The sequence below is a fragment of the Capricornis sumatraensis genome, chromosome 2 (genome assembly GCF_032405125.1).
Source record: "Capricornis sumatraensis isolate serow.1 chromosome 2, serow.2, whole genome shotgun sequence".
Lineage (NCBI taxonomy): Eukaryota > Metazoa > Chordata > Mammalia > Artiodactyla > Bovidae > Capricornis > Capricornis sumatraensis.
The window spans coordinates 193,004,221-193,016,713 of NC_091070.1; the positions used below are offsets into that span (position 1 = coordinate 193,004,221).

Below are 12,493 nucleotides of genomic sequence, written 5' to 3' on the forward strand. Positions count from 1 at the left end.
ACTGCTCTGGGAGCTGGAAGATGTTTTGGACAATCACATATCTTACCCAGAGCCTGGCCATAGTTGCTAGGAGTGCTTTTGTTCTTGCCAAGAGCATTTGATGGGTTACCTGCTGATTTTCACGTGGGAAGGGCTGGTGTTGTGGACTGAGCCACAGTTAGGATCCTCCACTCCAGAAGAGTGAAGCCGAACCCTCTAGGACATGCTGCTGCTGGGAAGGAGGAGGGACGGACCGTAAGTAATGCAGTGAACACTGCTGCTCTGAGGAGTCACTCAGTAGCATTTCCACCGCAGAGACAAGAAATATTTAAAGAAGAAAGTGGAACTGGAGAATATTTTAAGCAATACATCAATGAGCTGAAGCTCCCTGTTTCAGAGACAGAAGGAACTCTAAATAGCACACAGAACAAGTTAATCTGTTCCCAGGGTATTTTCATAAATTTGCTAAAGAAATCAGTGTCAGCTTTTGTTATATTAGGAAAGAGGACACGTTCTTCCAAGGGGATAGTTGACTTTTATTTGATTGGAATGCTCCATGTATTTAAATACTTGTAGTATGGTCCTCGGAAGTATTTCAGTACATAATTCAGTCATTTAATACTATTAGTTGTTAGTTATAAAGTGAATTATAGAAGCCATAGGAGAGACTACTAGTCATCATCACAAAGTCAGATGCTGAAGGAACACGGATTCGGCACATTTATCGAGCATCTGCTGTTTATCGGGTACCTTGCCAGGCTCAGGGACCGAAACCAGTAAGACATCATCCCCTGACCCAGTGAGGCAGATGGACACCCCTGCAGGAAGTGAGTCCAGTGGGTCCCCGAAGTACCGCGACAGTGGAATTGCAACTTGTGTCTTCTCGCCCTCAGTGTCCATCGCAGCCACAATCATCTATGCCTACGCCTGGCTGGTTCCTCTCGCACTCTGGGGTTTCCTTGTATGGAGAAACAGTAAAGTTATGAATATCGTTTCCTATTCATTTTTGGAGATTGTATGCGTCTATGGATATTCACTCTTCATTTATATCCCCACGGCAGTAAGTACCACACTCTGAGTGAGGCCACAATTACTCAGCTGGCATCATTATTTCTAACCTAACACCGATGTGCATCTGAAAAAATAACCCCAGAATTTAGAAATGTTGTGGGAATGGGGGCCAGGGAGCCTAGTTCCTTCCGTGTGTCTTGGGCCCTTCATTAGAGAAGCGTTCCCCTCGGTCTGCACCAGGTGGAATTTCTCTGGGCTGTGCTGGGAAACCCGAGCGACAGCAAGGGCTCCTCTGCCGATGGGCTCCCAGGCCTTTATGAGCACACGTGCCTGGAATGAACAAATGCCACTCTGAACTAACCCTCCCCGCCCTCCTTTTCTTTCAGATACTGTGGATCATCCCCCAGAAAGCGGTCCGCTGGGTTCTAGTTATGATTGCCCTGGGCATCTCGGGCTCTGTCTTGGCAATGACCTTTTGGCCAGCTGTTCGTGAGGACAACCGACGCATCGCATTGGCCACAATTGTGACGATTGTGTTGCTTCACATGCTGCTTTCTGTGGGCTGCTTGGTACGGTCTCATTCCGATGCCCTTCTGGTGTGCTTTAGATGCCATGCTAAGACCTCAAACTTAGACACCATGGTTCTTTCAAAGCTGGCTCCCTGGAATAAATATTGTTTTAAATAGACTCTGCTGGATGAGAAATAGTAGTCATGAGAATTTGGTTGTAATCTCTGACTTCACCTAATTTCTTTTGTTTTCTGACTTTATCTGATTTCTGAAGTTTGGTTGAGATTTGATGTCTGGCTGGAGGAAGTAGGGATGAATGAGTGTCTTCACGTAAGGCTGGGGAGCAGAGGTCTGAGAGTTCGACCTCTAGATGCCTTTGCTGGGTTTTTGCACATACTCAGATGGAGAACTTGAGAATGAAGTCAAAATTAAGAAGAGAAGTTATTTTTAAGATGAACAACATTTAAAACAATGTTTAAGTTAATGTGTGTGGGTGTCTTTCAAGGAAGAGCATGTACTTTTTGAGTCAGACGCACCCAGGTTAAAGATCAGCTCTATCAGTCACCAGCTGTGTAAACTTGGGCAGGGAACCTAACTTCTCTGGATCTCTTAATCTGTAACATGGGTATAATAGTTCTTGCCGCAGAAAGTTGTTTTGAGGATAAAATAATACAGATAAAGCACTTAACCTGGAACTTGTCCCATAAATGCCCATAAATTAGGTCTATTTCCTTTGATCATAAGGAGATACGGTTTTTTAATTTCTGTACACACTGTATGAAATTTGCTGCCAATAGCCTTAACCAGGACTGGTATAGGTTTTTAAAAATTTTGAGTCCAAGAATGTTAAGGTGGTTGATGCCCATAGGAAGATGTCCACATAGCACATGGCCAGACCGTTGGTCAGGCTTTGCAACAGGATATATCTTTGGCACTGTTCGATCTTTAATATTTTCTCTAGACAATCATAGTCTCATTGAGTGCTTTAATAAGATCCCAATACTTTATCATTCAGCAAGTCTCATAGAAAGTGCCAAGTTCTGAAACACGGGGTTGCTTGACATGCATTTTACATGTGTCTAAGCTTTAACCCCTTGAGACAGAGGACTCACAGCAGAGTGACACTCTTCATGTTTGGTACTTGGAACCTCTGGACTGATGCTTCCAAATGCTGTGACCCTCCTGTCTGCTGAGGAAGAATGTGCTTTTTATTGAAACTGACTCTCTCGGTGTAACACCTCTCCCTGGCATCTTCCCATTTCTGTTTTGAATTTTGTGTGTGTGTTACGTTCCTTGTTAAGAAGTTGGTGAAGGAAAGGAGGCAGGAGAAAGGTGTTGCCACGTTCAGTTCTGGAAAGAACAGAGCGGAGCGAGGCAGACAGGGCTGCAAAGCAGGGAGGTAGCGTTGGTAACACATTTAATTTGGTACCTGCGGCCGGGATCTCTACCTCCCAGGCCTGCTCCTCCCTCTCGGGGTAAATGACACCGAAGTTAGGGCTTACCTGCCCATCTTACTACCCAGCAGTTTTCTAAAAGAGAGCATCATAACCAAGTAGAAAGAACACCAGACTGGGATATCCTTGGCATTGAGTGCCTGCGCTTCCCTTTCTGCCGGGGAGGTTTATGTTTCATGGGCTTTAGTGAGACTCAGTGAAATGGCTGTGAAAACCCATCACATGCTGTGATGGTTTTTTCAGATGTAAAGAAGTTATTAAAAGAGGCCTGGGTTATCAGAAATTGCTGGGGCCACTCTGTGGCCTGTTCTGCCGAGTCCCCCAGTAAGAGTGGTCCCAGGTCACAAAAAAGGGCAGTGCCCTTTCATTGATGCTTCTCCCTGGTGGCTTCCCATCTTTCTCCTGAACTTCTTACCCATACACAGAGACACACAGACACACACACCCAGGCACACACACACACACACACACACACACTCACACGCCTGGTTGAGAAGTTGGAGGGGAGAAGGAGGCAGCAGAAAAGGCATTGCCCTGTCCAGTTCCGAGGGTTCTGAGAAATGGGGCAGGTTGGATGGTGGAGCAGGCAGCTAATCACAGGTACAGGACTTCTTGGAGGGGAGGCACAGCTTTCTCTCCTTGAGGAGGCCACCGTGCTTGGGTTCTGCTGTCCACCCTGGAGACGGCCTCCTCCGTTCTCTTCTGGGGGAGATGCACAATGCAGGAGGGCGGAGGCAGACATTAGGAGACAGGTTTTAGTCTCAGCTCCATCTCTCCTTGCTTTTTTGCTTATTAGTTCGCCCCGTAGACCCTACCTCCTCACTTAGAAGAAGTAAAGACACGGTAACATTTTTGCTGTTGTAAGAATGAATGATGCGTGCAATTATCATCATTGTATGGGAGAAGAAGTATCAGGGGAGTTATTTGAGCTGAGGGGCACCGGCTGAACTGGACTGGTTAGCCTTCTGCTCTGCAACAGGAGACGTGAATTGGTGTGTTTGCCTCAGTGCAGTGAAGTATATGACAGCCCTACACCTGCCGAGGGCTCCTCGGCGCTTGTACCTGTACATGATCTAAGTTGATCCTGGAATACACCTGGCAGGGATGACTAAGGAGCCACTAGAGAAGAGGGTGCGTTCTTGGCTGGTATGTTCGGAGATGCCCAAACCTATGTTTGGCTCTCTGCAGGCTACCGTCTGTAGGGTCGTAGAGTCGGACATGCCGGAAGCCACTGAGCATGCGTGCAAGCCTACGTTTGAGGTGTTTACAGCTACCGATAGAATGTCTGTGCCCTGTTGTTTGTGAAATTAATGAGGGATTATTTTTACAGTCTCATTCTACGGATAAGACTTGTCCAAAGTCATAGTGTGAGTTCCTAGCAGAGCCAGGTTTAGAACCTGGGCTTTCTGGCCTGTTCTGTCTGGTGAGGGTTTCTTCCAGGAGCCTGGAAGAGAGTTGCTGTTCTTGCATCCTGGGGGCGTCTTGGCCCAGAGCACGTGCCAGATAACTGGAGGGACCAAACGCTAGCAGCGTGGCCTGGCCTCTGCTCGGGTTAGTGCCATTCTTCTCCTTCTTCAGAAAACAGAGCTGCTGGAAGGGGCCCTGGGGAGGAAGGCTTTCAAAACCAATAGCATTTCTCCAGGGACGACAAACTAGAGGGAGTCTGCAGCTAGAAACTTTGAAATGGACTGTTGAAGCGCTAACTTAAAATAGAAAGTGCCTTGGGGAAACTCCAGTGCGGTGTATTGGCGCCCCCTTCTGGCTAATAGAGCGTAGAGCTGGTGAGATGGTTCTTAGGGATTTTTTTATCTTTTTCACCTTCCTGAGGTCCCTGCTCCAGGCAGGAATGAAGCGCAGGCAGTGGTCATGGATTTATTAATGGGTTCACCTGTCCTTCGAACAACCCTCATTCAAGGCTATGAGACTGGTATTTTCCTGGGCTCACATTAGGCTTCTCAGACACCAAAACAAGTGGGAAGATCCTCCTTAATGTTTTCCAGTCTTCCACCTCCTTCTGATTTTTGACAGTTAAATTGTAGATGGCGAGTGGAAGCACTTATCAAACCTTTCATTTCCATGGTGAAGAATTAAGAGGTAAAGGCTGCCTAGCACTTTCTTTGAAAGGTCTTTAGGGGGAGCCGACTGGTTTAGCAGCAGCCTGTCTTGGTTCAGTTCATTAAGTATTGATTGTCTACACAGTGTACCAGGCCCTACATGAGGGGCTGGTGATGCAGAGACAAGAAGGACCTGGTCTTCGGAGGAGAGACTGTGGTGGTTAACAACTTGAGCTTTGCAGCTGGAAAGACGGACCGTTGAGTCCTGCCTGCATCTCTTGCTGCCATGTGTGCGTGATCAAATGACAGCCTCCCTGAGCCTCAGTTTCTTCATCTATCAGATGAGAGTGATGAGAACAAACTCACCAGGCTGTTATGAAGATTGAGTCATAGGTAGCAAGTGCTTAATAAGTGGTAGCAAAAATTTAGAAGGCGTGCAGTCGAGTGTAAGACAGAAATAGAGACAGTTCAGTGATCACCAGAGCAGTGGGGGAAATGTAGAGGCCACGAGGGCCCAGAAGAGCTCTTAGCGTGGAGTCTAGGACATTGACCTGGACCATTATTTTTTAACTCTCCTCCTGGGTCTCCTTTTCCTACAGGCCTACTTTTTTGATGCACCAGAGATGGACCATCTCCTAACAAGCACAGCTGCCCCAAACCAAACAGTTGTAGCAGCCAAGTCCAGCTAAAGAGGAAAGCCAGAAAGTATCTTTCATCTTCTTGCTGTGAGGTACAGTAACCATGGGCAGGGACGTCAGTCCTGTTGTTAACATCAAACATCAAGAGGCCTGGACCCTTATATCCATCAGCACGATCCAGTGTGGTGTGTGTGCATACGCGTGTCCATGTGTATGTCCCTCTTGCTGAGGCTTCAGTGGGAAAGTTTACTCATCTGGCTTTATCCGTTTGGGAAACTTGACTGAGCGACTACCACTTTTACTTTCGCTCATCTGTCTTTATCCGTTTGGGAAACACGATCTCCCAGATTCTTCTGTAAGGGGAGTTCCTGCTTTTTGACTCCAGCATCTTCTCTACTTCCTGTCGCCTTCCCAGCAGCACAATGTAGATTTATTCCATTTGGTTACAGTCTGATGGTTCTCTCCAGTTTCTCTGTGACTTGTCAGGCTGGCCTCAGACCTAGAGTATGACCTCTCCTTAATTACTCATGCAGTTCTCTGAAGGGTACCAGTTCTCATGCCTGGTTTGTTTTCGGGCCTCTTTGATGATTCCACTGTTGGTGGTTAGCCTAGGGTGTCAGAGTACAGGAAGAAGACCCTGATCCTCCTCGGCTGGTCTCTCACCTCCCTGTCCCACTCCTCAGTATTCTGAGCCTGCAGGCTTGCGGAACTGCTGCCATCATTGGAATGCATCCTGCCTTTGCACTAGCCGACCTAGTCATCTGAAGTGTTCCTTCCCTTCCAGCAGTCATTGCTTACCTTGTGATTCCATTACGTGCTCTATTATATGTCATTTTTTTTAAAGATTTTTTTTGACCATTTTTAAAGTCTTTATTGAATTTTTTATAATATTGGTTCTGTTCTGGATTTTTGGCCACAAGGCATGTGGAATCTTAGTTCCCCGACCAGGGATCAAACCTGCACCACCTGCATTTTGAAAGTGAAATCTTTTTTTGTTTTAATTGAAGTACAGTTGCTTTACAGTATTGTGTTAATTTCTGCCATGCAGCGACGTGGATCAGCTATACATATACATATATCCCCTCTTTTTGGAGTCTGTCTGCCACAGGCACATACCTGCAGTGATAGGTGTATATTTGAAGCATTTGCAAAGACTATTGTCAATCCATGTAGTAACTATTAAAGCTTAATTCATTACTTTTTGATGAAAGAGAAATATTCATAGACATTCTAATATTTTCCTTCCACTACCTCAGTGGGTTGCTTTTTGGAGCCCACTGCCTTAGAAGGAGCATGTGGTAGCTTGTTTGCATAACTGTTTAATTGTCTGCATGCTTGTCCAGCTCATCCTGCAAATGGATTCCATTAACTGTTAGCAGAGAAAGCCTCAGCAGGATCTGAGGTCCACGGGGAAGGGACTCTTGTTTCACTCACACTCCCAGGTCTTGGCTTAATGCCCACCTGGCACGGACAGAGCAAGTGCTTTATTACTGTTGAGTAGATGGAGGTGACTTTGTAGGATTCAGGCAAGAGTCAGGATATGGGCTTTTACCCAGAGGTGTCTTGGCTTGCTGAGTCCTGGATCACCATTTACATTCTCACTCAAAGTTTATTTGAGGCACTGGGGATTTAGAAAATCAGCTACAGTCTGCCTCAAGGCACTTTGGTCCATGGGTAAAACAGCTCATCAGATAAGGACCAGGCGGTGGGCCAGGCTATGTGAGAAGTGCAGTGGCCAAGCTGTTAGTTGATAGGCACTGTGGGAGCACAGAAGCACTGGCTCACCTGGCCTGGGGGAAGGCTTCACAGAGAGGGTCTTGCTTGAGCAGAAGCAACTGATTGCCCGTTTTTCTGAAACGAGCAGTCGGTTTCCTGTGGTTTTTGGGAGAGTGAAGATGCAGGCCATTCATTGAGACACTGAGATGTGCTGTGGACTCACATCACCTCGAACAAGAAAACCTGAGCTCAGCTGCAGAGGGACAGAGGTGGAGGACACATAGCTGTCTGGCTGTCTGCCTTGCCTCGGAACACCTGACATCAACCTGCAGAGGGGCTCTTGCAGCCTGCTCCTGGCCAGGGACTTCAGTTCCTTCCATACAGTTGGTTATGACGTCTCCAGACCAAGTGTCCCAGGTGCTGTCAGCCTTGAGAGAGTCAGAAGCTGGCATCTGGGTTCAGTGTCTCTGGGCTTTACTCACATCTATAAACTTGGGTGTCGGTGTTTCCATTTGGGTGTCTAGTCTCTAATCACCTCTCAGTCCTCTGCTCTACCAGCTGACCTATCGAAGGGTGCTGGTGTCAAGTCTCTAAATGAGATAGTGACAGACAGTTTCTTTGGAGCCTCCCTGGCAGAAGCATCAATTGCTTTGTCAATGAGAAGGGCTGCCCAGAGCCTTGAGCCCTGCAGATTTATGAGCTGACTGTGCCTCCCACTGTAATCTCTGGACTCCCAGCTTTCAGGAAAAGGAATGACTTTTTATCTTGCAGATAACCTTCCTCATGTAAATCTGTGGATCAGAGGGCTTAGCCTGAAAGGAATTGCTGGGAGAGCATTAACCCCTTCTCTCCCTGGAACCTGAGGATCATAGAGGAGCTTCTGATTACTTGTAATCAGGGATGCTACCCCTACATAAGTCACTGGGATATTTTAAAGAATATTTTACTTTCTTCTTTCCTTCCTGTTTTATATATATTTATCAGGTGGCTCAGATGGTAAAGAATCCGCCTGCAATGCAGGAGACCTGGGCTCAATTCCTAGGTTAGGAAGATCCCCTGGAAGAGGGCAACCCACTCCAGTATTTTTGCCTGGAGAATCCTCATGGACAGGGGAGCCTGGTGGGCTCCATGGGGTCACAAAGAGTTAGACATGACTGAGAGGCTAAGCACAGAACATCACCTTAGAGCCAGTGCTGTTTCTTCTCTGAGCCAGGACCCTGGTGGACCTAGGGAATCTTACTTTGGCTTGAGGGATGGAGTGTCTGAAGGCCTGTATCCAGACTGGGACTGCCTTCCCAGGGGCAATGACAAGTGGTTCTGTCCAGAGGAGGGCGACTGGCATATAATTATACTGCTGTGTGATATGGGCTTTGTTAAGAGATGAACAGAGGGCTTCAGGAAACTCCTTTGTAATTAAAACCCTCCTGATTTGATACCCAGGGTTTATATGCAATTATCCTTTCACTCACTCACATCAAGAGTTCATTTCATAAGCCAAAACTTCAAATGTTTTTACATCCGTTCTTTTATTCTGAAATCAGCTTTAACTCAGTGCTATAATCCCCTTTAACACAGTATCCAGACTGCATGATTTCACAGCATAGCTAACACTATTTTTTACAGCCCCTTATTCTTTTTCCACACCACGTCTGCAGTGTCCCTTCCCAGAGAACCCATCTTCAATGCCTGGGCTATTTCTTTCTCAGTTTTCTTCTTTGTTCCCTTTCTTTGAGGAAAATTGGAAGAACCTGCGATGGCAAGTGGGTCAGCACAATAACTTTTTATTCTTTTATTTGATTTATTTAGTGGAAAATGTGTTGCTGTTGTTCAGTCACTAGGTCGTGTCCGACTCTTTGTGACCCCATGGACTGTAGCACTCCAGGCTTCTCTGTCCTCCACTATCTCCCAGAGTTTGCTCAAATTCATGTCCACTGAGTTGGTGATGCTATCTAACCATCTCATCCTCTCCCGTCCCTTTCTTCTTTTGCCTTCAATCTTTCCCAGCATCAGGGACTTTTCCAGTGAGTTGGCTCTTCACATCAAGTGGCCCAAGTATTGAAACTTCAGCTTCAGCATCAGTCCTTCCAGTGAATACTCAGGGTTGATTTTCTTTAAGATTGACTGGTTTGATCTCCTTGCAGCCCAAAGGACTCTCAAGAGTCTTCTCCAGCACAGCAATTCAAAAGCATCAATTCTTCAGCCCTAAACCTTCTTTATGGACCAACCCTCACATCCATACATGACTAATGGAAAAACCATAGCTTTGACTATATGGACAACCTTTGTTGGCATGGTGATATCTCTGCTATTTAATACGCTGTCTAGGTTTGTCATAGCTTTCCTTCCAAGAAGCAAGTGTCTTTTAATTTCATGGCTGCAGTCACCGTCTGCAGTGATTTTGGAGCCCAAGAAAATAAAATCTGTCACTGTTTCCACTTTCTCCCCTTCTACTTGCCATGAAGTGATGGAACTGGATGCCATGATCTTAGTTTTTTTTATTGTCGAGTTTTAAGCTGGCATCTCCTCTCACGCTCATAGACCGAATTGTATAATGAATCCCTAAGTACCCCTCCCCTCTTTTACTTTCAACAGTTGTCAACTCACAGCCAGTCTTGTCTCATTCATATACCCATATATTCTCCATCTCTTTCCCCTGTATTATTTGGAAGCAAATCTAGAACATCCTGTTCTTTCATACATAAACATTTATATTCTGTATCTATAAAAGATACTCTTTTCAGAGACTTCTCTGGTGGTCCAGTGGTTAGGATTCTGTACTTTCAGTGCCATGAACCTGGATTTGATCCCTGGTCAGGGAACTAAGATCCTACAAGCCACATAGTGTGGCCAAAAATAAACATAAAATAAAAGGCTAAAACAATCTTTAAAAAAATATGTATATATATATATATACACACACAGACACACACACACACACACTCTTTGCAAAACCTAGCTATAGTACCATAATCACATTTTAAAAATCATAATTATTTAATATCAAATACATTCAGTGTTTGAATTTCATATTGCAGTTGGGTAGTATATCTCTTAAATGCCTTTTATTTATTTTTAAAATTATGTATTTATTTATTTGACTGCAGTGGGTCTTCATTGCAGCACACAGGGTCTTTGATCTCCTTTGCGGCATACAGGATGTTTTAATTGCAGCATATGGGATCTGGTTCCCTGACCAGGGATCAAACTCAAGCCCCCTGCATTGGGAATGCAGAGTCTTAGCCACTAGACCACCAGGGAAGGCACCTTAAATGCCTTTTTTTTTCCTTTTAAATTGCAGGATAATTGCCTTTAAGTGCCTTTTAACTTATAGAGTTCTGTTCCATCTCTCCTTTCTCTTTCCTTTTGCCATTTATTTGTTGAAAGCTCATTTATCGTGGATTTTGCTGATTGTTTCTCCATGGTATCATTTAACATATAACTCTGTCCTCTGTTTTCTGTGAATTGATGGTTGTATCTAAAGGATTGATCAGATTCAGATATGATTTCTTTGGCAAGACTACTTGATGTGTGCTGTAAATTCTTCCATCCATAAACTCATAATGTCCAATTATCTCTCTTTTTGATATTAGGAGCCATTAATAAGCTATGCTTAGGTTCACTGAATCAGTAGGGGTTTTAAAACAGTGATATCTCAATTCTATCTTTCTTTCTTTATTAACTAGAATATTTCTTTAATAAAAATTTCCTTTCATTTGTTTGGGTGTCCATTGATACAGTTTATGTATAAGAAAAGCAAGATAAATGATTTTTTTCTTTTTTCCCTGCTTTCAAAATTGTAGTTGGCTCACTAGGACTCTGCAGCAATGACCAATTAGTTTCAGGCCATTGCAAATATTATGCTTATTGATGCTCAGATTGTCCTATATTTGGACGCCAGTTGGCCCCTGGGTCTTGTTGGCACAATTCTAGGAGTCTCTCTTAACTGCTTTGCTGTCTGTTATAACCAACTGTTCTCGGCTTATTTTGAACTTTTCGTGTTCCAGATCCAGACTGGGCCATTTCTCTAAGGACTCCTGGTTCCATTTAGTGGGGAAATAGCATTTTCAGGTCACAATCTGGATGCTACTGCTGCTCATTGGAATTGGCTTGGTCATTGTTTTCAGGCCTTTCCAATGTGTATGATGGCTGTTTGCTTGACAGAACATATGTGAGTTCATACTGATACTTCCAATTCCTGGTCAGTACTACAGAGTTCTTACGAAATTGCTTTTATCATACATTCATATCTCCTTTCTCCTGTGTTGAGGATTTCACTTCTCACTGATACCGCTGGTGATAGAATTGGACTGCCACATAAGAGTGTGCTCAGTTGCTCAGTCGTGTCCGACTCTTTGCGGCCCTGTGGACTGCAGCCGGCCAGGCTCTTCTGTCCATGGGATTCTCCAGGCAAGAGTACTAGAGTAGGTTGCCATTTCTTCCTCCAGGGGATCTCCTGACCCAGGAAATGAACCCAAGTCCCCTGCATCTGCTACACTGGCAGGTGGCTTCTTTCCCACTGCACCACTTGGGAAACCCACCACAGAAGTACTTACCTGTTTCACCCACCGTGCACTCGTAATGATCTAGTAATAAAAGTTCCAAACTACCTTTAACTACTGGAAATGTTACTTTAAAACCTTTGAAGGGAATTCCCTGGTAGTCCAGTGGGTAGGACTCAGTGCTTTCACTGCCAGGGCCCAGGTTCAATCCCTGGTTGGGGAAGTAGGATCCCACAAACTGTGCAGCATGGCATAAAAAAGATTAAAAAATTTAAATAAAATCTTTGAAGATTTTTTTTTAAGTTTTGGAGTATGCTGTTTCCTCCCTTGTCTGCTTGGAAACTTCTTATTTATTCTCCTATTTATTCTTCAGGACCTACTTCAGATATTCTATCCTTGATGAAGTTTTGCTTTACTTCTCCAGATAATATTACTTACTTATTTCTCTGGGCTGTGGTAGAGCTCTTTGTATGTTTCTCTTTTATGGCCATTTTCTTATTAACTGTGATTTCATAGACTGAGAGTTCCTTGAGGTCAGAGATTTATTTACCATTATAGCCCCAGCACTCAGCAGGCATTTGGGGAAAGCTTGATTTTGAACAAGGGAGGATTATGTACATACCACATGGCATT

The 12,493-nt window shown here is 44.8% G+C and overlaps 1 protein-coding gene across 2 annotated transcripts in view; it reads left to right on the forward strand.

Annotated features, from left to right (window-relative positions):
- Positions 1-12,493, forward strand: part of YIPF1 (Yip1 domain family member 1) — a 35,736-nt gene that overhangs the window by 19,123 nt on the left and 4,120 nt on the right. For both annotated transcript variants that reach the window (XM_068965429.1, XM_068965430.1), the window contains exons 7-9: positions 873-1,039; positions 1,377-1,559; positions 5,607-5,737. In XM_068965429.1, the coding sequence (XP_068821530.1) occupies positions 873-1,039; positions 1,377-1,559; positions 5,607-5,696 (440 nt within the window). In that variant the 3' untranslated portion in view covers positions 5,697-5,737. The remainder of the gene's footprint in view (positions 1-872; positions 1,040-1,376; positions 1,560-5,606; positions 5,738-12,493) is intronic.